Raw genomic sequence first — 20,931 nt, forward strand, 5'->3', positions numbered from 1 at the left:
CTGGGGGGTCCTGTCCACCCAAACAACTTCACAGCACATGGACACCCTGAGTGAAAAGGGTTTTTTGGGGCTTTGAGGATCCCTGACCCCCAGAAGTGGGGATGGGGGGATTTGTAGGGACACATACAGTGGCACTGGAGGGCAGCATGGCCACTCTGGCCCTGACACCAGGGGCTGAGGCCCCCTCACCTCCAGCTCAGTGCCGGTGCTCCCCCTCAGAGCACCTTGCCAGGGTTCATGAGGTTGTGGGGGTCGAGCGCAGCCTTGATGGAGCGCAGGGTGTCCAGGCCCTCCTGGCCCAGCTCCTCCTGCAGCAGTGCCCGCTTGCCCAGCCCCACGCCGTGCTCCCCGGTGCAGGTGCCCCCCGCCGCCAGTGCACGCCTGCAGGACAGGGAGGGGCAGGGCATGGGGACGTCTGTCCATCCAGCCCTGGCCCCCCAGAGTACTCTGGCCCCACCTTCCCAGGCGCTGGGTGAAAGCATGGATGCGCTGGGCCTCCTCTGGGTCCTGGGAGTTGAAGATGAGGAGGCAGTGGAAGTTGCCATCACCCACATGTCCCACCATGGGTCCTGCAAAGCCACAGGTCAGATGGTGTGTGGCATGAAGGATGGTGACCCCCCAGCCCCCTCTGTCCCAGGGGGCTGTGGCCCTGCTGACCGGTGATGCTGGAGGCCTGCAGGTCCTGCTTGGTCTCCACCACCACGTCGGGCAGGCGGGAGATGGGCACGCAGACATCCGTGGAGTAGCCCTGGGACAGGGAGGGCAGAGCTGTGGCACTCGCAGCACCATGGGCGCTGCCGCCATCATCCCCATCCTTGTGCCTCACCTGGCAGCCAGGCCGCAGGGCCAGGGCAGCGTACCAGGCATTGTGGCGCATGGACCAGAGCTGCTCACGCTCCTCCAGCCCCTCGGCCCAGGCCAGGCCAGAGCCACCGTTCTGTCGCACAATCTCCTCTGATGGTGACCAGGAGCTCTGGGACAGGACCCACAGCACCCCCGGGCACCCAGCCCTCACCCAGGACCTCCAGTGCCCATCCTGGGCACCCATCCCACATCCTGGGATACTCCTGGTCCCTCTGCCCCTTGTCCCTGGGTCCCTGTCCGCCACCCTGTGACACCCCTGGTCTCCCCTGTCCCATGTCCATAAGTCCCTCAGCAGACCCTAGAGCAGACACCCAGCCCTCACCCTAGTGTCTTCCCAGTCCTCATCCCAAGCCTCCATCGCTGGTCCCCCTCTTCCTGGTCCTGGGCACTTATCCCCCTCCTCAGGACACCCCTGATCTCCCATCCCCTATCCATAGGCAGCCATCCATGACACCAGTCCCCCAATTCTAGGCTCTGGGCACCTGTCCCTCATCCTGATGATCTCAAGGTCTCCAATCCCCACCCAGCCCTGGGTACCCATCCCTCACCCCAGGACATGCCTGGTCCCACTGTCCCATGTCCTGGACATCCATCACTCACCCCAGTGACACATCATGGCCCCCTAGCACCACACTTCACTCCAGAACACCCTGGCCCCCGTGTCCCATGTCCCTGGGTACCCATCCCTCATCCCTGGGTATACAACACAGCCCCCAGCCCCAGACACCCTATCCTCACCCCTATTCCCAGCCGTACCCGTCTGCTGCTGCTGCTCAGCCAGGCTGTGCCGGGAGCCATGGAGCTCCAGGAGGAGCGTGGCTGCTGCTGGCAGCCCCATCCCACTGAAGCGGCCACAGGCATCTGCCATCACCTCATCCAGGAACTCTGGGTGGGAGGAGGCAGTGCTGAGCTCCACCACTGGCACCTGGACCCCCAGCCCCACCTCTGGCTGCGGGCACCTACCGATGCGGGCCACGGGCACAGCGGCCTGCAGCACCTGAACTGTGCAAGCCACGGCCGCCCCCACACTGGGGAAAGAGGCAACAGTGGCAGCAGTGGCCTCGGGCAGTGGGCAGGCGCAGCGTGGCCTGAGTCAGGAAGCCCAGGGTGCCCTCAGAGCCCACGAAGAGCGAGGTCAGGTCATAGCCAGCCGCCCGCTTCCTGCACAGAGCTGGTGAGCAGGCGCCCACGTGGCACATGGCCAGCCCAGCACAGCCCCCCGGCATCCCAGCGCCCACCTGGGCTGGCGCCCGGGGCCGGCGGTGTGGAGCAGGCGCCCGTCCGGCAGCACCACGCGCAGGTTGAGCACGTTGGGGCGCATGGTGCCGTAGCGCACCGCGTTGGTGCCCGAGGCCCCCGTGGCAGCCATGCCACACAGCGAGGCATCTGCCCCAGGGTCTGTGAGCAGGGGATGGGCAGGGGAGGCAGGTGGGGATGGTGTCCACTCCCACATGGACACCACTGGGACCTCAACTACAGCAAAATTATGGGCATTCCCAGAAGCACAGGGGTCATGCCACTTCCATTCCCATGGGAGCCCCTGGGAGTGCAGTGCACCCATGAACACCACAACACCTCCAACACTCCCAAGATGCCCAGGCCTACAGGCATCCCCAGCACCTCCAGTGCTGTCACCCCCAGCCCCGTGACCCCCCTCGTGCCCACAGTACCGACAGGGAACCAGAGCCCGGTGCCACGCAGGTGCTTGTTGAGGGCCTTGCGGGTGACACCGGGCTCCACCGTCACCGAGAAGTCCTCGAGGCTCAGCTCCGCGATGGCATCCATGCGGCTCAGGTCAAAGCAGACACCGCCCTGGCACAGGGGCAGCCGGGGCTCTGGGCACGGCCGGGCACCCAGAGCCCCCGGGGGGTCGGAGGTGCCGGGGGAGCCGATACCTGCACGGCATTGACGCCTCCTTCGAGGCCGGTACCGGTGCCAAAGGGCACCATGGGCACGCGGCAGCGGTGACAGAGCGCTGCCAGCTCCTGCACCTGCCCCACCGCCTGGGGCCACACCACGACGTCCGGAGGGGCACAGCTGGGGGACAGGCAGCACCACTGACCCACTGACTTCAACCACTTGATCCTCCCCATGGCCCTCCCCCAACCCGGGACTTGTCATATGCCCCTTCCCCTCCCCACGGCCCCTTGTCTACCCAAACATTTCCCATGCCCAGAGCTGGCCCCTCCCCGTCTGACCCCTTCCCCTTCCAGTGCCTCTTGTCCTCCCCAGATCTCTTCCCTATGCCCCTTCCCCTTCCCATGGTCTTTCCCCTCCCCAGAGCCTTCCCCAGGGGTCCCAGCTCCAGAGGCACTCACGGGTGCATGGACTCATCGTGGCCGTGCTGCTCCCGCACCGCTGTGGCCGTGGAGACATTGGGGGCCCCAACCACGGCCCTCAGGGCCTCCACGAAGTCCGGGGGCAGCGAGGGCTGCGGGGGGAACAACGCGGGCCCTTCAGGGACGCAGTGGGGAGGGTCTGATCGCGGCCATGGGCCAAGGGCACAAGGCCAAGTGGCCGCGTCAGGACCTGAGTGCCCTTCGGAGCCCCGGCCCCACCTTGGAGCAGCAGCTGCGGCGCCCCAGGGCTGCCCCGAGCGCCAGCACCCTCCGCAGGGCCATGTCTTGACGGGACAAGACCGCGAACATGGGAACTGCACAGGACCAGGACATTGCCCTCTCCCGCAGCCTGTCTGTCCCTCCCCCACACTGACACCTTAAGGTGGCTCCAGCCACACGCGAGTGTGTCCCTGACGGGGGGAACTGGGTCCCACCAGTGCCTGTGGTCATGTTCCCCTGCTGTCCCCTGCCTGAGCGGAGTCACTGCATTCACCGTGGCCCCTCCCCTCCCCCGCATCCCCATGCCTGCTCAAGTATCCCCACAGCTGGTCAGGGGTCCATGACCCCATAGGAGACCACACGTCCCCATGCTCCTCCCCTCCCAGCCAGGAGTCACCATGTCCCCCTGCCCATCTGTCCCCATTCCCAAGCAGGTGTCCCCGTGCCCCCCTGCCCCTCTGTTTCCCTGCGCAGTCAGGTTTCCCCATTCAGGGCCAGGAGTCCCCATGCCCGTCTGCCCATCTGTCCCCGTTCCCAGCCAGGTTTCCCCGTTCAGGGCCAGGAGTTCCCATGTCCCCCGTCCATCTGTCCCTGTTCCCAGCCAGGTGTCCCCATGCCCAGAGAACTGACCCCAGCCCACGGCACATCCCCATCCCCAGCCGGCTGTCTCCCGGCCACCCGCCTGCCCCATGCCCCGCTCCTGTCCCTCCCGGCATGGTGACAAGGACACAGTGCTCAGGGGGTGGCAGCGTTTATTGCTGGCCTCAGTTGGCCTCCAGGATGGAGTCGATCCAGTCGCGGAGCTTGGTGACGCGGGCGTACACGCCGGGCGTCTGGGTGTCGCAGGTGCTGCTGCCCCAGGAGACGATGCCCACCAGGTTCCAGGCGCCGTCCTTCTGGCACACCAGCGGGCCCCCGGAGTCGCCCTGCACGGGGCAGCGGGTGAGCGCCGGGACGGGGCCCGGGGGCGCCGCGGGCAGCGGGGGCCGGGGGCACGTACCATGCAGGAGGAGGCTCCGTCGGCGCCGGCACAGACCATCACCTCGCGGATGCGGAAGCCCCAGAACTCCTTGCACTGGGCGTTGGTGAGCAGGGGCAGAGCCACCTGCTGCAGCACCGCCGGCGTGTGCGAGGCTGCGGGGAGCGGGGGGCGTCAGCGCCGGCACCGGCACCGGCACCGGGAATGGGGACAAGGACTTGGACGGGGAGAGGGGGGGACGAGGAGGACAGGCCCATGATGATGGTGGAGATGGGGACAGGACCGGGTCAGCGTTGGGGATTGGTGATGGAGATGGGGAATGGGACAGGGATGAAGATGGGGATATGGGAACGGGATGGGGATTCAGATTTGGATGGGGATCTGGATGGGAGATTGGCATGAGCATTATGATTCAGCCGAGGACAGGGACTGACAATATGGATGAGGAAGGGGACAGGGAAGACAGGGGACAAGGGCGGGGATGGGGATTTGGATGAGGCAGGGGACAGGGATGGGGATGGGGCCAAGAAAGTGCAGTTACCGCTGGAGTCAGTGAGCCCCCAGCCAGTGGTGACGCAGGTCATTCCCCCCGGGAATTCGTCAGTGGCCTTGGGCAGGCAGACGGGGGACACGCGATCCGACAGCTGCGCCGGAGTGGCCAGTTTGATCAGGGTGATGTCGTCGTGGATGGTCAGCATGTTGAACTTGGGGTTCTTGAAGACCTGGAGCAGGCAGCACTGCCCTCAGCACCTGCATCCCCTGCCAGGGTGCCGGGCACCAGGCACTCCACAGGGACCAGTAGGGACCCCGGGGACCAATGGGGACCCCGGGGATTGCTCCTGTGGATCCTGTGCTGGCAGGGTGTCCGAATTGCAGAGCCCAGTCCCTGGGACGCAGGGAGCAGGGACACCCCAGGTCGCATCCCCTGCAAGGACAAAGTGGACCCTGGGGGCTGAACCCCCATCCCTTGGGAGTTCCCGGGAACATGGGGACAAGCCAGGGGACCTGACCTGAAGGTTGAATGGGAGCAGGGACACCCCAGGGGATTGCAGTGCAGGGATGTGGGACACCATGGACACCCCAGGGAACCCCAGGATAAGGGGAACCGGGGACTCCTCAGGAACGCAAACCCCAGGACAAGGGCGACCCGGACATAAGCCCCAGGCCACGCGTGGTGGCCGTGGGATCCCGCAGGCACACGGACCCCGCCCCGGAGGTACCTTCTCGATTGTGAGTTTCTGCTGCAGGGCCCGGTGCGTCCTGGTCGTAGGCGCCCACCACCACGGTGTCGGTTTTCCTGGGCACAGGCAGGCCCTGAGCACGGGGCACCGGCACGGGGACACGGGGGGTTCCCTGCGCACCCTGCGCACCCTGTGCCCAGCCCCGGGCCGGCCGGCAGCAGAGCCGGTGCCTACCTGACGCCGCAGTGGGCAGCGGTGACCACCCAGTTCTCGCTGATCAGGGACCCGCCGCAGAAGTGGAAGCCGTTGTAGCGCTGGCGGGGAGAGCTGCCCTCAGCACCCGGCACCGCCGCCGGCACCGCCGCCGGCATCGCCGCCGGGCTGCTCCGGGCCCGGCCCCCCGCACGGCACCCACGCCTGCCCCCGGGCTCTCACCTGGAGGGACACCTGCCATGGCCAGGACCCTGGCACCGCCGGCTCCCCGTTGACGATGCGGTTGTTGCCGCGGATGACGGGTGTGATGGCGGGCACGCCGCAGTCTGCGGGGCACAGGCAGCCGTGGGACGGCGGCTCCGGCCAGCCTGGCCCCCCCACCACTCCCGCCCGCCCGAGCCCCGAGCCCGCCCCGCCGAGCCCCACGACCCCACGCACTCTCAGGGAGGGCGGCACGGGCAAAGCCCGCCAGCGCCAGGCAGCTCAAAAGCCACAGCAGAGCCATTGCCACTCGTGAAGACAGACCTGCCTGGCACCCGGTGGCTCTTATATGCAGCCCTGGGCACCTCCCCACTGCTGCTGGCCTCGCCACCGTGGCCTTGGGAGATAGCGTGGCACCTGGTATGCCTCCAGGACATGGCCTGAGAGCATCACACCTGGAGCCAGTATCCTTGGCTACAGCCATGGGACAGCACTGGTCTGGACTAAGTGCTGGCTTCAAAATGTGTTTGTCCCAGTGCATTGGGTGAGCTGTCACTTGGTCATGGAATCATGATAGACTGATGATGGTTGGAAGGAACATCATAGAATATCTCATCTATAAAGGCTCTGCTACCTTTTTTAAAATCTAATGTGGAGAAAAGACTTGGAAGAAGAAAGATCCCCATTCAGAGCAACAACGAAACTCAGCCCAGATATCCACTATAATAGGAACAAATGGGAATTGTAGGCCCACAGGAACATCAGAGCAGTGAAACAAGAGTTGGTAAAAACAGGTTATGAATGGCATGTGGGAATTCCAGCTCCAGCACTGAAATTAGTCCATGCCAGCCTGGGTCCTTATCATAGTATCACAGAATGGTTTGGATTGGAGGTCTTAAAGCTCATCTTGTTCCAGTCCCCATGCCAAGGGCAGGGACACCTTCCACTAGAGCAAGTTGCTCCAAGCCCTGCCCAACCAGGCCATGAGCACTTACAGGGATGGAGCATCCAGAGCTTCTCTGGTTCCTCACCACCCTCACAGGAAAGAATTTCTTCATAATATCTAATCTAACCCTGCCCTGTCAGTGTGAAGCCATTCCCCTTTGTCCTGTCACTCCATGCCCTTGACAAAAGTCTCTCTCCAGCACTCTTGGAGTCCCTTTAGGCACTGGAAGGTGCTCTAAGATCTCCCTAGAGCTTTCTTTTCTCCAGATTGAACAGCCCCAATACTTCCAGTCTCCCTCCATAGCAGAGGTACTCCATTCCTTGGAGAACTGCTGTGGCCTCTGCTGGAATCACTCCAGGAGGCCCATGTCCTTCGTAATTGGGGTCCCACAGCTGGACACAGCACTGCATGGTCTCAGCATAGCAGAGTAGAGGAGCAGAACCCCCTCCTGTGACATGCTGCTCAGGCTGCTGCAGGATACAGTGGGGCTTTCTGGGCTGCCAGCACACTTTGTCATGCAGTGGTGGAGTTTGAAAGGACCATGGCACTCACTTAGGGCTGGATCTGCAGAGTCCTTCCAGACTGCCACCCAGATAGGGACGCAGGGGTCCCTGCTCATCCAGAGGTCCAGGGGCCCAGGACACCAAGGAGTTGGGTGACAAGAAAGTTCCAGGGGTGGCAATTTGCCGGTGGCACCATACCAGGTGCCACGCTATCACCCAAGGCCACGGTGGCGAGGCCAGCAGCAGTGGGGAGGTGCCCAGGGCTGCATATAAGAGCCACCGGGTGCCAGGCAGGTCTGTCTTCACGAGTGGCAATGGCTCTGCTGTGGCTTTTGAGCTGCCTGGCGCTGGCGGGCTTTGCCCGTGCCGCCCTCCCTGAGAGTGCGTGGGGTCGTGGGGCTCGGCGGGGCGGGCTCGGGGCTCGGGCGGGCGGGAGTGGGGGGGCCAGGCTGGCCGGAGCCGCCGTCCCACGGCTGCCTGTGCCCCGCAGACTGCGGCGTGCCCGCCATCACACCCGTCATCCGCGGCTACAACCGCATCGTCAACGGGGAGCCGGCGGTGCCAGGGTCCTGGCCATGGCAGGTGTCCCTCCAGGTGAGAGCCCGGGGGCAGGCGTGGGTGCCGTGCGGGGGGCCGGGCCCGGAGCAGCCCGGCGGCGATGCCGGCGGCGGTGCCGGCGGCGGTGCCGGGTGCTGAGGGCAGCTCTCCCCGCCAGCGCTACAACGGCTTCCACTTCTGCGGCGGGTCCCTGATCAGCGAGAACTGGGTGGTCACCGCTGCCCACTGCGGCGTCAGGTAGGCACCGGCTCTGCTGCCGGCCGGCCCGGGGCTGGGCACAGGGTGCGCAGGGTGCGCAGGGAACCCCCCGTGTCCCCGTGCCGGTGCCCCGTGCTCAGGGCCTGCCTGTGCCCAGGAAAACCGACACCGTGGTGGTGGGCGCCTACGACCAGGACGCACCGGGCCCTGACCAGCAGAAACTCACAATCGAGAAGGTACCTCCGGGGCGGGGTCCGTGTGCCTGCGGGATCCCACGGCCACCACGCGTGGCCTGGGGGCTTATGTCCGGGTCGCCCTTGTCCTGGGGTTTGCGTTCCTGAGGAGTCCCCGGTTCCCCTTATCCTGGGGTTCCCTGGGGTGTCCATGGTGTCCCACATCCCTGCACTGCAATCCCCTGGGGTGTCCCTGCTCCCATTCAACCTTCAGGTCAGGTCCCCTGGCTTGTCCCCATGTTCCCGGGAACTCCCAAGGGATGGGGGTTCAGCCCCCAGGGTCCACTTTGTCCTTGCAGGGGATGCGACCTGGGGTGTCCCTGCTCCCCTGCGTCCCAGGGACTGGGCTCTGCAATTCGGACACCCTGCCAGCACAGGATCCACAGGAGCAATCCCCGGGGTCCCCATTGGTCCCCGGGGTCCCTACTGGTCCCTGTGGAGTGCCTGGTGCCCGGCACCCTGGCAGGGGATGCAGGTGCTGAGGGCAGTGCTGCCTGCTCCAGGTCTTCAAGAACCCCAAGTTCAACATGCTGACCATCCACGACGACATCACCCTGATCAAACTGGCCACTCCGCGCAGCTGTCGGATCGCGTGTCCCCCGTCTGCCTGCCCAAGGCCACTGACGAATTCCCGGGGGAATGACCTGCGTCACCACTGGCTGGGGGCTCACTGACTCCAGCGGTAACTGCACTTTCTTGGCCCCATCCCCATCCCTGTCCCCTGCCTCATCCAAATCCCCATCCCCGCCCTTGTCCCCTGTCTTCCCTGTCCCCTTCCTCATCCATATTGTCAGTCCCTGTCCTCGGCTGAATCATAATGCTCATGCCAATCTCCCATCCAGATCCCCATCCAAATCTGAATCCCCATCCCGTTCCCATATCCCCATCTTCATCCCTGTCCCATTCCCCATCTCCATCACCAATCCCCAACGCTGACCCGGGTCCTGTCCCCATCTCCACCATCATCATGGCCTGTCCTCCTCGTCCCCCCCTCTCCCCGTCCAAGTCCTTGTCCCCATTCCCGGTGCCGGTGCCGGTGCCGGCGCTGACGCCCCCCGCTCCCCGCAGCCTCGCACACGCCGGCGGTGCTGCAGCAGGTGGCTCTGCCCCTGCTCACCAACGCCCAGTGCAAGGAGTTCTGGGGCTTCCGCATCCGCGAGGTGATGGTCTGTGCCGGCGCCGACGGAGCCTCCTCCTGCATGGTACGTGCCCCCGGCCCCCGCTGCCCGCGGCGCCCCCGGGCCCCGTCCCGGCGCTCACCCGCTGCCCCGTGCAGGGCGACTCCGGGGGCCCGCTGGTGTGCCAGAAGGACGGCGCCTGGAACCTGGTGGGCATCGTCTCCTGGGGCAGCAGCACCTGCGACACCCAGACGCCCGGCGTGTACGCCCGCGTCACCAAGCTCCGCGACTGGATCGACTCCATCCTGGAGGCCAACTGAGGCCAGCAATAAACGCTGCCACCCCCCTGAGCACTGTGTCCTTGTCACCATGCCGGGAGGGACAGGAGCGGGCATGGGGCAGGCGGGTGGCCGGGAGACAGCCGGCTGGGGATGGGGATGTGCCGTGGGCTGGGGTCAGTTCTCTGGGCATGGGGACACCTGGCTGGGAACAGGGACAGATGGACGGGGGACATGGGAACTCCTGGCCCTGAACGGGGAAACCTGGCTGGGAACGGGGACAGATGGGCAGACGGGCATGGGGACTCCTGGCCCTGAATGGGGAAACCTGACTGCGCAGGGAAACAGAGGGGCAGGGGGGCACGGGGACACCTGCTTGGGAATGGGGACAGATGGGCAGGGGGACATGGTGACTCCTGGCTGGGAGGGGAGGAGCATGGGGACGTGTGGTCTCCTATGGGGTCATGGACCCCTGACCAGCTGTGGGGATACTTGAGCAGGCATGGGGATGCGGGGGAGGGGAGGGGCCACGGTGAATGCAGTGACTCCGCTCAGGCAGGGGACAGCAGGGGAACATGACCACAGGCACTGGTGGGACCCAGTTCCCCCCGTCAGGGACACACTCGCGTGTGGCTGGAGCCACCTTAAGGTGTCAGTGTGGGGGAGGGACAGACAGGCTGCGGGAGAGGGCAATGTCCTGGTCCTGTGCAGTTCCCATGTTCGCGGTCTTGTCCCGTCAAGACATGGCCCTGCGGAGGGTGCTGGCGCTCGGGGCAGCCCTGGGGCGCCGCAGCTGCTGCTCCAAGGTGGGGCCGGGGCTCCGAAGGGCACTCAGGTCCTGACGCGGCCACTTGGCCTTGTGCCCTTGGCCCATGGCCGCGATCAGACCCTCCCCACTGCGTCCCTGAAGGGCCCGCGTTGTTCCCCCGCAGCCCTCGCTGCCCCCGGACTTCGTGGAGGCCCTGAGGGCCGTGGTTGGGGCCCCCAATGTCTCCACGGCCACAGCGGTGCGGGAGCAGCACGGCCACGATGAGTCCATGCACCCGTGAGTGCCTCTGGAGCTGGGACCCCTGGGGAAGGCTCTGGGGAGGGGAAAGACCATGGGAAGGGGAAGGGGCATAGGGAAGAGATCTGGGGAGGACAAGAGGCACTGGAAGGGGAAGGGGTCAGACGGGGAGGGGCCAGCTCTGGGCATGGGAAAATGTTTGGGTAGACAAGGGGCCGTGGGGAGGGGAAGGGGCATATGACAAGTCCCGGGTTGGGGGAGGGCCATGGGGAGGATCAAGTGGTTGAAGTCAGTGGGTCAGTGGTGCTGCCTGTCCCCCAGCTGTGCCCCTCCGGACGTCGTGGTGTGGCCCCAGGCGGTGGGGCAGGTGCAGGAGCTGGCAGCGCTCTGTCACCGCTGCCGCGTGCCCATGGTGCCCTTTGGCACCGGGTACCGGCCTCGAAGGAGGCGTCAATGCCGTGCAGGTATCGGCTCCCCCGGCACCTCCGACCCCCCGGGGGCTCTGGGTGCCCGGCCGTGCCCAGAGCCCCGGCTGCCCCTGTGCCAGGGCGGTGTCTGCTTTGACCTGAGCCGCATGGATGCCATCGCGGAGCTGAGCCTCGAGGACTTCTCGGTGACGGTGGAGCCCGGTGTCACCCGCAAGGCCCTCAACAAGCACCTGCGTGGCACCGGGCTCTGGTTCCCTGTCGGTACTGTGGGCACGAGGGGGGTCACGGGGCTGGGGGTGACAGCACTGGAGGTGCTGGGAATGAGGCCCCATGACACCTGTGGAGCCGTAGATCATGGGGTGTACATAGGTGTGGTCTGATCCCAGGGTAGTAGCAGTGCTGCTTCTCAGAGTGATGGGGCCATGCTTCCTGAGGTTCTGGAAGGGACAGGTAGCCAGTACCAGGAATAGTTGGGGTCAGGGGCTACCATCCTCCCTGCCACACCAAACCCATAACCCCCCTGGTGGCCATGACCCCTGGCAAGGTGCTGTGAGTGACACCCACCCCATACTGGTTCAGGGCCAGGGTAGCCCCACTGCACAACTACTACCACCCCTCATTTCCCCCCAGCCCTCTTATGCCCCACCCCTTGTGCCCCATTAACTCTCTGTGCATCAGCAGTCTCCAAAGGCTAGATCATCTTTCAGGAGGACAGCATCTCCCCAGCCCTGCCACAGGGCCTCTCCCTCACCCCAGCGGGCACACACAGATATCCAGGAGATGGGGGGTGTTTCTAGGCAAATCTTTATACTGCTGGGGGACTTGGGGCCAAGTTTTGGAGGGGGCTGCCACTTGGTAGCTCCGGGAACCAGCGGAAGCTTCCCCTGTGTTCAAAAGGCACCAGTTTTGGTTCGCATTTCAGTTACAGCTGGTACTGTAGCACAACCTAAGACGTGAGAATGCACAGCTTAGCCCCTTCCTGCCCCAGCAGCTCCCCACCACCCCTTACCCCCCTGGGGACGCCTATCTCCAGCCTCCAGCACACAAGGGGACAGTACAACCCATCTCTGTCACGCTGTCCCACCATCACAGGGGGATGGATGGCTTCCACATCATTAGAATCTCCTGGCCACCGTAGAGTGCTCCAGAGTGCACCATAGAGTCCTCCCAAGAGCGGAGCAGCCACAGCATCACCTCAAATTGCCAGGCACATCCTTGTCTCAACAGGGACATGGCCCCATGCCCTTCAGCCCAGGACTGACTGCCGGTTTTGTATGGAGAGAGGACAGCGGGGGAGGAGTGGGCATAGATCCACCTCCCAGCTTTGCTTCATTATGGGCACAGCTCAAACCATTCCTGGCCCCTGGCCAGAGGGAAGAAAGGATATAATGGCTGAAGCCCCTCACCTCTGTCCCCACAGAGCCCCAGCCACCCGGTGTGCATGGGAGTCTCTATGTACATGTCTGCTTACACCGGGCGGAGAGGACTTGCACGGAGGGAAATGCATGTCTGGGGAGGGGTGGGGGCCAGAGAGAGGGGACAGTGGCCCTGAGGCCATCACATGGCTGCCAGCTGGCCCAGCACCATCCTGAACTGCTGCGTGCTGTTGGCGAGGTCCTTGACACGCTCCACCATGTCCTTGGAGGCAGCAGGAGATGGGTAGTGGAGGGCGGCCGCCTTGGTGGTCATCACAATCTCCTTGAGCATCTCACAGAGGAGGTTGCTGTAGTGCATCACCTTGTGCTGGACATCCTGGGCCTTGGCCTGGCGGGACAGCGTGTCCCCAATGAAGACGAGCTTGTGGGCACTGAGGATGACAAACTTGCTGTGGGCCACAAAGATTTTGGGAGGTTGGTTGGTGCTGACGGCAGTAAAGAAGGCGTCGACAGCATTGGTGAGCGTGGTGAGGTTGGCCTCGCACTGCTCCAGGTAGAAGAGGAGGAGCTGGCGGTCAGCAGGACACAGTGTCCCACCACCCCGTGCAGGGCTGTAGTGCTGGGGGGGGCTCCAGTTGGACAGGTCGTTGTCGATGGGGCGTGTCACCTCCTGCTCCAGCCGCTCAAACTGCTTCAGCTGTGGAAGAGACAGGCATGAGGCAGGGTGGCCATTGAGCCAGCACCTGCTCCCCTCCATGGGGCCACCAGCACAGACGGCCATGGCCACCAGCCCCAGGGAACACAGTGAGGGACAGTGTCAGCCCCAGGACAGCCATGCCAGGCTCCTCTCCAGGATCAAGGTGCCTACGCCCCTCTCCACTGGCACAGCACTGGTATGGAAGGCAAGGTAAAACACACCATGGGAACATCCAGGGAAGAGGGCTGTGGTCAGATCAGCAGCAGAGGTTACAAGGGAAGCAAGACGTGGGGCCCTGCCTGCCCCAAGTGCTGTGCCCAGCAACACCCACCTGCCTGCCCCAGTGCCCTTACCTGCTGGTGCTCTAGCTGGTCCTTGCTCTGCCTGATGATGTTGCCTTTCTCCAGCAGCTCCTTCTGGGTCTTCTCAAACTCCTCCTTGCCCTGCAGGGGCATGACATGGAAGGGGTCAGCAACATCAGCCTTTCCAGAGAGTCCCCACCTGCCCTGGGACACCCCTGGTCCACACAGCCCTCAAGCTGGAGGGTAAAAGCAAAACATAGGCGGAAGCAGAGCAGCCTAATCCCCCTGTGCCACGGAGCCACCATCACAAATGCTCCCTGTGGGAAGCAGCCCCCATACCCACGCCCACCTGGAGATGGACATAGTCATAATCCTCCATCCAGCCGCTCTCACTGTTCTCGTAGGGCCCATCAGGCGACTCCTGGGCCAGCAACTTGGGGGGGGAGGGCAGGGGCCGTGACTGGATGCTGCTGGCCTTGTCGGAGGGGTGAGGGGGCCCATGGCCACCGCTCTCCACCGCCGGCTTTGTCCGTTTGAAGAGGAGGGAGGCATTGCCATGCAGGAAGGAAGCCAACTGCTTGGTGTCATCAGGAACACCACGCGAGTGCATGATGAAGTGCTCCAAGTCATCTGTGCCTGGCTTGCTACTGGCCAGGGTACTGGGGGCCCAGTGGCAAGCGTCCAGCGCTTGGCCGTGCCGTGCCAGGGCCTGGTAGACCTCCTCCATCTTCTGCAGCTGCTTGCTGAGCTTCATGTAGAGGGAACGGTCGGAGGCCTGGGCAGCATTGCCCACCGCCCCCCGGGCAAACTCCAGCAGGTCCCGGAGGGCCGTCCGGACGCCCTCGGCTGCCCCACGGATGTTGGCAGCATTGGCCTCCATGTACTCAGGGCTGCGCCAGTTGGTGCTGATAAAGGACATGAGGTAGGAGACAGCGCTGCCGACACCACTCTGGAGCTTGGCCAGTGTCTCCATGGCGGCATCCAAGTCCAGGGAGAACTCCTTGCCGGCTCCCTTAGCCGGCTCCTTCACAGGCACCACGTCCAGCGAGGATGTGGAGATGTTGCTGCGGGTGCTGCCTGTGCTGGAGGCTGAGAGGCGCTTGGCATCGGCACCCTTGGCCTCGCGGTCTACTTGCGGTGGGACATCGTAGATGTACTCGCCCTCCGTGTCCACAGAGCCCTTGCCTGGGGCGTGCAGATCCCGGGGCACATCGTACACCTCTTGGGAGGGGAAGGTGGATCCCCCCAGCTTCTTGAGGCTGGGGGGCACATCGTAGATCTCGTGGGAGAGCGGCAGCTCAGGAGCACCTTTCCCAGCTGCTGGGGGCACATCATAGACATCCTCCGGCAAGTAGGGCTCCTGCTGGGCCAGGATGAGGGGGTGGCGGGACGGGTCAAAGGCTTTCTGCTTGGCAAAGGCAGGTGGCACATCGTAGGTCTCCTCCCGCACTGGGCCATCCGGCACGTCCTTGCTCACTGAGGGGGGGACATCGTACACCTGCAAGGGCAGAGCAGTGGCACCATCAGCACTATTGGGAGAACTGGCCTGGGGCAGGTGTGGAGGTGCAGGCCGGCTGCCCCAAACTGTGGGGCATGTAAGTGCCAGCACTGGGCATCCAAGACGGCACTGGGTGGGCACCAGGATGAAGCCATGCACCACAGGAGTTCTCCTGCCCTTTGGGACAGGAATCACAAAATCCTAGAGCAGCCCAGGTTGGAAGGGACTTCAAAAGATCACCTGGTCCAACCTCATCCCCAGGATGTGAACATCCAGCAACCCATTCCTGGGCATCCTGAAAGCCTCCAGTGGCCAGGGACATCACCACATCTCTGGGGAGACTGATCCAGTAAATTATTTTTCTCCCTGTAAAAATCTGTTTGTCTTTCTTACACAGAGAAGCTGGGAGCTTCCAGCAGCACTTACAGTTTGGTGCAGGTTCTTCTCCACACTGGGGGGCACGTCGTAGATCTCCTGCCCCGGGTCCTGCCCACTGGGACCCTTCACTGCCATGGGAGGGGTGTCATAGACCTGTAGTGGGGAGGACATGGGACAATGTGTCAGAGATGGTGTGGCCACCCACCTCCTCTCAGGGATCAGCTGGAAATGGTGGAGGTGCTCAGAAGCAGCAACAAGGTCTGTAAAGTACAGTTTTGGGTACAATTTGGCCTGGTAATGGATCTCAGGCTGTGACAGATCATCTCCCATTCTTAAGGGCAAAAACCAGAGATTCGCCCTTGACACCCCAAGCAGCCTCACCTCCTGGCTGAACTGGCTTGGGACCCCTCCTCGGACAGGCGGCACGTCGTAGATCTCCTGGGAGCCCGTGGAGATGAGGTGGCGAGGGAAATCGTATTCAACCTGCTCACCCTTGGGCGAGTCATAGACATACACCTGCCCCACGCGGGTGGGCACCAGCACCTGGAAAGAGGGAAAAGACATGATGTGGGCGCTGCCAAGCATCTCCCACCCTGCATCATTCCCTCAAAACCCAGCAATGGGGCCAGAGAGAGGATGGTTGCTGGATTCTGTACTGGATTGCCTGGAATTAGGGTCTGGCCGGTGCCACGGGAGGGCGCTCCCCGGCCGGGCGTGCGGGGATGCCGGGGACGGGATGATATCACCGGTTATTTATAGCGGCGATAGAGTCTCAGCAAGAGACAAAGCCCGGCCGGCACGGCCGTGGCATGCAGAAAGCAACGGCCGATTCGCACGTCCAGGCGTGGGCCGGGGTCTGCCAACGCCTGGAGATCCCTGCCCACAGCTCCAAGCCTGAATGGGTCATTTCATGGTGACACCAGAGCGGAAAATAACCAAACCCAGAGGGTAACGGCACCCTGCCCAACCAGTGCCAAGGAGGGCTGAGGTGTTGGGCTGGTTCTTCCTTTTAGGATGTTCCTTGTGCCCTGGCTGTGATTTGGCAGTTCCCTCCCCTCACTGGCTCCTTCCCAGGGGTATGAGTTGGAGTAGCCTTCCCAGAAAACACAATACTGAAAGCACCTCACTCCTCTTCCCCAGGATGACGTGCCAGGGAAGAGGCAGAGCCAGAAGGAGGCTGGTGTCCGGGATGGAGCCGTTAAGCTCCATGCTGGGGACAAGCCTGGTGGCTCACCCTTGCCTCACCAGTGTATCTAGCAAGTACTGGCAGGCTGCCTGGCACAGTTGGGAAATGCTGGCACTGCCTGTCTGTTCCTGTGTGCGCTCCCAGGAGGAACGAAACCTCATAGCATTGTACTGGGTACCACAGCTACTTCCACAGCTCCAGAATCTGGCATCCCAAAACAGCTCTTGGGTTACCAACACCCTGTGCCCATACCAGACACACTGCCATGCCCTGGGTGACACCAGCAGAGCCCACACAAGAGACCATCAGGACCAGAGTGCTGAATGCTGTGCCAGCCTCAAGAGGGGCAGCCCACACCAACTGGGGCACCTCAGCCACTGCAGGGACTCTCCCAGTGCACCCACTCCTGCCAGCAGTGCAGGCAAAGATGCCCACACAACCCCAGCAATGGGCACATGGGCTGCCGTCTCCAAGAGTGGCAAGCTGAGAAGCCCAAGCTGTGCCACCCACTCACACCCGTGGACCACAGAGCACCCCACAACCACAACACACTCCCCACTTCCAGTCTCTGCATCCTACCTTTCCCTGGGGCTTGTGCCCTTCCCAGCTCCTCATGTCCAACGATGGTGGCACCTGGTAGATTTCTTGAGCCTGACCAGCTGAGGGAGGAACCTGGTAGACATCCTGAGGGGGACTGGCAGACCCCCCTGGGTAAGCCTCTGCTGCCTGGCCCAGGGAGGGGGGCACCTGGTAGATCTCCTGGCCAGGGCTGGGGAAGGTGTGGGGAGGTGCCTGCTTCGGGTAGGTGGAAGGCTGCTTAGCTGGGGCAGGAGGAAACTGTCCAGTGGGCGCTGAGCCCGGGTATAAACCCTGCTGTCCCTTGTTGGGGACCGGCATCAGGTAGACATTGTCCCCTTGGGGGGCATAAGCAGGGTGCATGGGTGTGTACTGCGAGGCAGGTGACAGCGGGGTGTAGCCCCCTTGGTGATGGAAGGACAGAGCTGGCTGGGGCACCGATGGCTGCGGCGGTGCCTGCCCCTGTGCCGGGCCAGGCGCTTGCTGCTGCGGCTGCTTCTTGTCGTACATCCCGACCAGGATCTTGAGGCGGTTCCCGGGAACGATGCCCTGCCGGCCATGGAGCGAACAGAGCCACCAGCCGTCCAGCCCCTGCGTGTTGCGCTCCAGCACCGTCATGATGTCGCCCTTGCGGAAGGAGAGCTCGTCCGGGGACTCGGCCACGTTGTCGTACAGCGCCTTGGCCAGCACGTTCTGGAAGAGAGCCCCGCGCCGGGGCGGTGAGCCGGGCCCCGCCGGCCGGTGGGGCGTCATCCCGGCGGGCGACAGCGGGGCTGCAGCTCAGCACCGGGACGGAGCCCCACGGGCCGGGGGCTTCGCCGAGCAGTTCCCGCCAGCTGGATCTCCCCGCTCCAGCCACCGCGGGATTCCCCGCTGGAGCAAAACCCACCCTTCCCAGAGGTGGTGCTGGGAAGGGGCCGGGCCCTTCCGCCTCTCCGGTTTCGGGGGGCCTCCTCTGCCTCTCCCGCCCCTTCCCTCCGCCGACTGGGAGGAAGTGCCGGGGCGGTGAGTCAGCCGTGACCGTGGCCATCCCACGGCACCCGTCGCCGGGCCCGGGCCCCTTCCACCCCGCGGGGTCCCCGAGCCGGGCCACGGCAGCACCTGCCAGCGCCGCTCGGGACCGTGGCAGCGGGACAGGTCGCGGCCCGCCCGATATGGCAGGGCCGGACTCCCGGCTGTCCCGCGGCCCTGCCCGCCGCCGGTGCCGCCTCGCCCGCTGGGACGGGGGCGGAGGCCTGAGGAGGCCCCTGGCCCCGGTGGGCCCCCCGCGGGTCCCGCAGCGCCCTGACCCGCCGGGAGGGAGGGAGCGAGGGAAGGCAAGGCCTGGCCGCCCCGGTGCGGGGGAGCTCGGCCAAGGTCACCCCAGTGGGATCGGCCGCACAGGAGAGGCCCTGCCCGGGGCGAGCGGTGAGAGGGCTGCGGCCTTCCTCCTCGTCGTCCTCCTCCTCCAACGGGGCCCCGCAGCAGCCGTTCCCCCGCGCCCTACTTGTCCCCGCACACGCCCCCGTGTCCTCCCCTGTGCCCCCGCTCACCAGGTAGTTCATCTTCCCGCGGGGCCACTCCGGCCGCAGCGAGGGCGGCGGGCCGGGTGCGGGGCCGAGGGCCGGGCCGGGCCGGGCCGGGGGCGGCGGGGCCGGGGCGCGCGGGCGGCGGCGGCGCCGTAGGGATCGTTATAGCGCCGCGCGCGCCCGGCCCGGCCGCTCCGCCCGCCCCCATTGGCTGCGCCCGCCCGGGGGGCGGGGCCGGGGCGAGGGGCGGGAAAGGGGCGGGGCCGGGGCGAGGGGCGGGGCGGGCACGGGAGGGCGGGGGGGGCTGTGGCGGGCGGGCAGCGCGTGCGTGAGGGGCGTGAAACGGGTGTGGCACATGCCACGGGGGTGTGACACCTGCCACGGGGGTGTGACCAAGTGCGACAAAGGGTACGGGGTGTGGAACCGGCGTGCAACAGCTGTGTACGGAAGGGTGTGCAACAGGTGTTGTAGTGGGCCTGCACTTAGTGTGCAGCAAAGGCTCTATGGGTGTGTAATGGATGTGCAAGTGAAGGAAAAAGACTCTGCAATGGGTGTGTAATGAGCAAAGGGCATCAAAGGTTAATGGGCGGGTGTGCAATGGTTGTGCAATAAAGGGTAACAGGTAACTGGGGTGTTCTGGGGGGTGTGATGGGGATGGTGTGTAATGGCAGCGGGATATAAGGGGCAGGGTAGCTGTAGGTGCAGTGGCTCGCATGGCACACCCTGGCACACATGGGACACCTGGCACACAGGGCACACCATAGTACCCGTGGCACACCACGGCTGGCTGCCTGGCCTGTTCCAACAGCCGGGCCACATGGCCCATGGGCGCCCCAACAGCCGGTAAGCCTGGGTTTGGCATCGCTGTATGCTGTGCCATGGTCCCTGCCATCATCTGCAGAGAGCTGGGAGCAAGCTGGGAGGGCAGCTGCAGCTGGGAGCTGTGGGAGGCACATGTGTGAGCTGCATGGGGGCACAGGACCTATGGACATGCACAGGCTGCACAGACACCTACGCTGCTCTCCAAGCGTGTGAGAGCTGGAGCACACAGGGAACCAAGGGAAGGGACACAAGTGGTGCCTGCAGCCAGTGGGCTCATGGGCAAATGGGCAGTGAGTGGGCCTGTGTGAGACCATGGGCCAGTGAGCAAGTGGTGCATGTGGAGACAGGCCAGGAACGTGCCCCTGACTGTGCACGTGCCTCCCGGCTGCAGTCCCCATCACAGCATTCTCTCTCACCCTCTGGGGTTACTTTCAGGTGACACCAGGGTATGGCGGCAGAGTTGAGGCCAGATTGCAAACACACGCCCTTCCCCAAAAAGCAGTACTTGAGCCACCACCACTGTCCCCAGCTTGGAGGCAAGTGTCCCTGTGTATCACTGGCAGAAAGGGAAACTGAGGCACAGCTGTGGGTGGGAGACATCCGGTGGCAGGCACTGCGGTCGTGCCCACAAACCGCAGTTGCCCTGGCGGGCACAGCCTGAGGACTGTGGTTTCCTCTTGTTGGTGACAGTGGTGACAGTGCAGGCACTGAGCATTGTGGGCATCCTTGGGATGGGCTCCAAGCTCCCCAGCCTCTCTCCTGCCACTCTACAGCTGATCCCATGAAGCCACGTGTTTGCTTTGGAGACGCTGAGCCTGATGTGGACCCACCAGGCCAGGGTCTCATGGGATCCCCGAGGTGTCCCCAGGGTGAAGCTGCTACCACATGCCTTCAGGCAGGTGTTGAGGGGCCACAAGCTTTTGGACTTAAAAACAGTGGGGATTTCACTTTTCCCTCTCCCTGTGTTGATGCTCAGATCAAAGTGTTCACTGTCAGACTCAATCCCATTTTCAGTCCATCAGAGCCAAAAATCACCACTTGCATCTGCTGAGCAGTCTGAGCTGGAAACAGCTCCTGCACATCCCTGCTTCCACAGCCAAGCGCCCATGGGGCGACAGGCACCAACAGGTCTCCCTTTGGCTTCTCCCACCTTTGAGAAAATGAAATGCCAAAGAGAAGATGAAAAGTGGAGCATTACAGGGGCCCTGCAGCACTGGGGATGCTCAGAGCTGAACTGGCTGCCGGAGCATCCCTGTACTGCTGCCAGTGGGGTGCGGTGAGGGTCCCACCAGTCCCATGCTGTGATTCTCTGCCAGCTCCAGTG

The 20,931-nt window shown here is 64.2% G+C and overlaps 5 protein-coding genes across 6 annotated transcripts; 2 read left to right on the forward strand and 3 right to left on the reverse strand.

Moving 5' to 3' along the window:
• Window positions 1-46: 46 nt before the first annotated feature.
• On the reverse strand, window positions 47-3,539 carry LDHD (lactate dehydrogenase D). The gene is given in 12 exon segments (XM_039558401.1): window positions 47-381; window positions 458-569; window positions 658-748; window positions 827-954; window positions 1,621-1,749; window positions 1,828-1,937; window positions 1,939-2,025; window positions 2,103-2,262; window positions 2,535-2,676; window positions 2,760-2,901; window positions 3,183-3,295; window positions 3,423-3,539. Coding segments are annotated over 12 exon segments (1,494 nt in total). The 5' UTR covers window positions 3,537-3,539; the 3' UTR covers window positions 47-215.
• A 618-nt stretch (window positions 3,540-4,157) lies between these two features.
• On the reverse strand, window positions 4,158-6,300 carry LOC120410610 (chymotrypsinogen 2-like). Its single transcript, XM_039558490.1, is given in 8 exon segments — window positions 4,158-4,348; window positions 4,423-4,556; window positions 4,943-5,123; window positions 5,622-5,646; window positions 5,648-5,698; window positions 5,817-5,896; window positions 6,018-6,121; window positions 6,252-6,300. Coding segments are annotated over 8 exon segments (786 nt in total). The 3' UTR covers window positions 4,158-4,186.
• A 1,459-nt stretch (window positions 6,301-7,759) lies between these two features.
• LOC120410611 (chymotrypsinogen 2-like) lies at window positions 7,760-9,886 on the forward strand. Its single transcript, XM_039558502.1, is given in 9 exon segments — window positions 7,760-7,826; window positions 7,936-8,039; window positions 8,161-8,240; window positions 8,359-8,437; window positions 8,938-9,007; window positions 9,010-9,060; window positions 9,063-9,116; window positions 9,503-9,636; window positions 9,711-9,886. Coding segments are annotated over 9 exon segments (801 nt in total). The 3' UTR covers window positions 9,873-9,886.
• A 633-nt stretch (window positions 9,887-10,519) lies between these two features.
• LOC120410584 (probable D-lactate dehydrogenase, mitochondrial) lies at window positions 10,520-12,642 on the forward strand. Its single transcript, XM_039558137.1, has 4 exons — window positions 10,520-10,636; window positions 10,763-10,875; window positions 11,158-11,300; window positions 11,384-12,642. The coding sequence occupies exons 1-4, from the start codon at window positions 10,523-10,525 to the stop codon at window positions 11,398-11,400; spliced, it is 387 nt and encodes a 128-aa protein (XP_039414071.1). The 5' UTR covers window positions 10,520-10,522; the 3' UTR covers window positions 11,401-12,642.
• Window positions 12,051-18,893, reverse strand: BCAR1 (BCAR1 scaffold protein, Cas family member). 2 transcript variants are annotated; one of them, XM_039558134.1, is made up of 7 exons: window positions 18,810-18,893; window positions 17,281-17,970; window positions 15,897-16,058; window positions 15,564-15,668; window positions 13,989-15,137; window positions 13,691-13,780; window positions 12,051-13,337 (listed from the first exon to the last, which is right to left on the reverse strand). In XM_039558134.1, the coding sequence occupies exons 1-7, from the start codon at window positions 18,819-18,821 to the stop codon at window positions 12,822-12,824; spliced, it is 2,724 nt and encodes a 907-aa protein (XP_039414068.1). In that variant the 5' UTR covers window positions 18,822-18,893; the 3' UTR covers window positions 12,051-12,821. The 2 variants fall into 2 exon arrangements, with proteins under 2 accessions (XP_039414068.1, XP_010395030.3); XM_010396728.4 differs by lacking the exon at window positions 18,810-18,893 and having other exon boundaries at window positions 17,281-18,125.
• Window positions 18,894-20,931: the final 2,038 nt, after the last annotated feature.

The sequence above is a fragment of the Corvus cornix genome, chromosome 11, assembly GCF_000738735.6.
Source record: "Corvus cornix cornix isolate S_Up_H32 chromosome 11, ASM73873v5, whole genome shotgun sequence".
In the NCBI taxonomy this organism is placed as follows: Eukaryota; Metazoa; Chordata; class Aves; order Passeriformes; family Corvidae; genus Corvus; species Corvus cornix.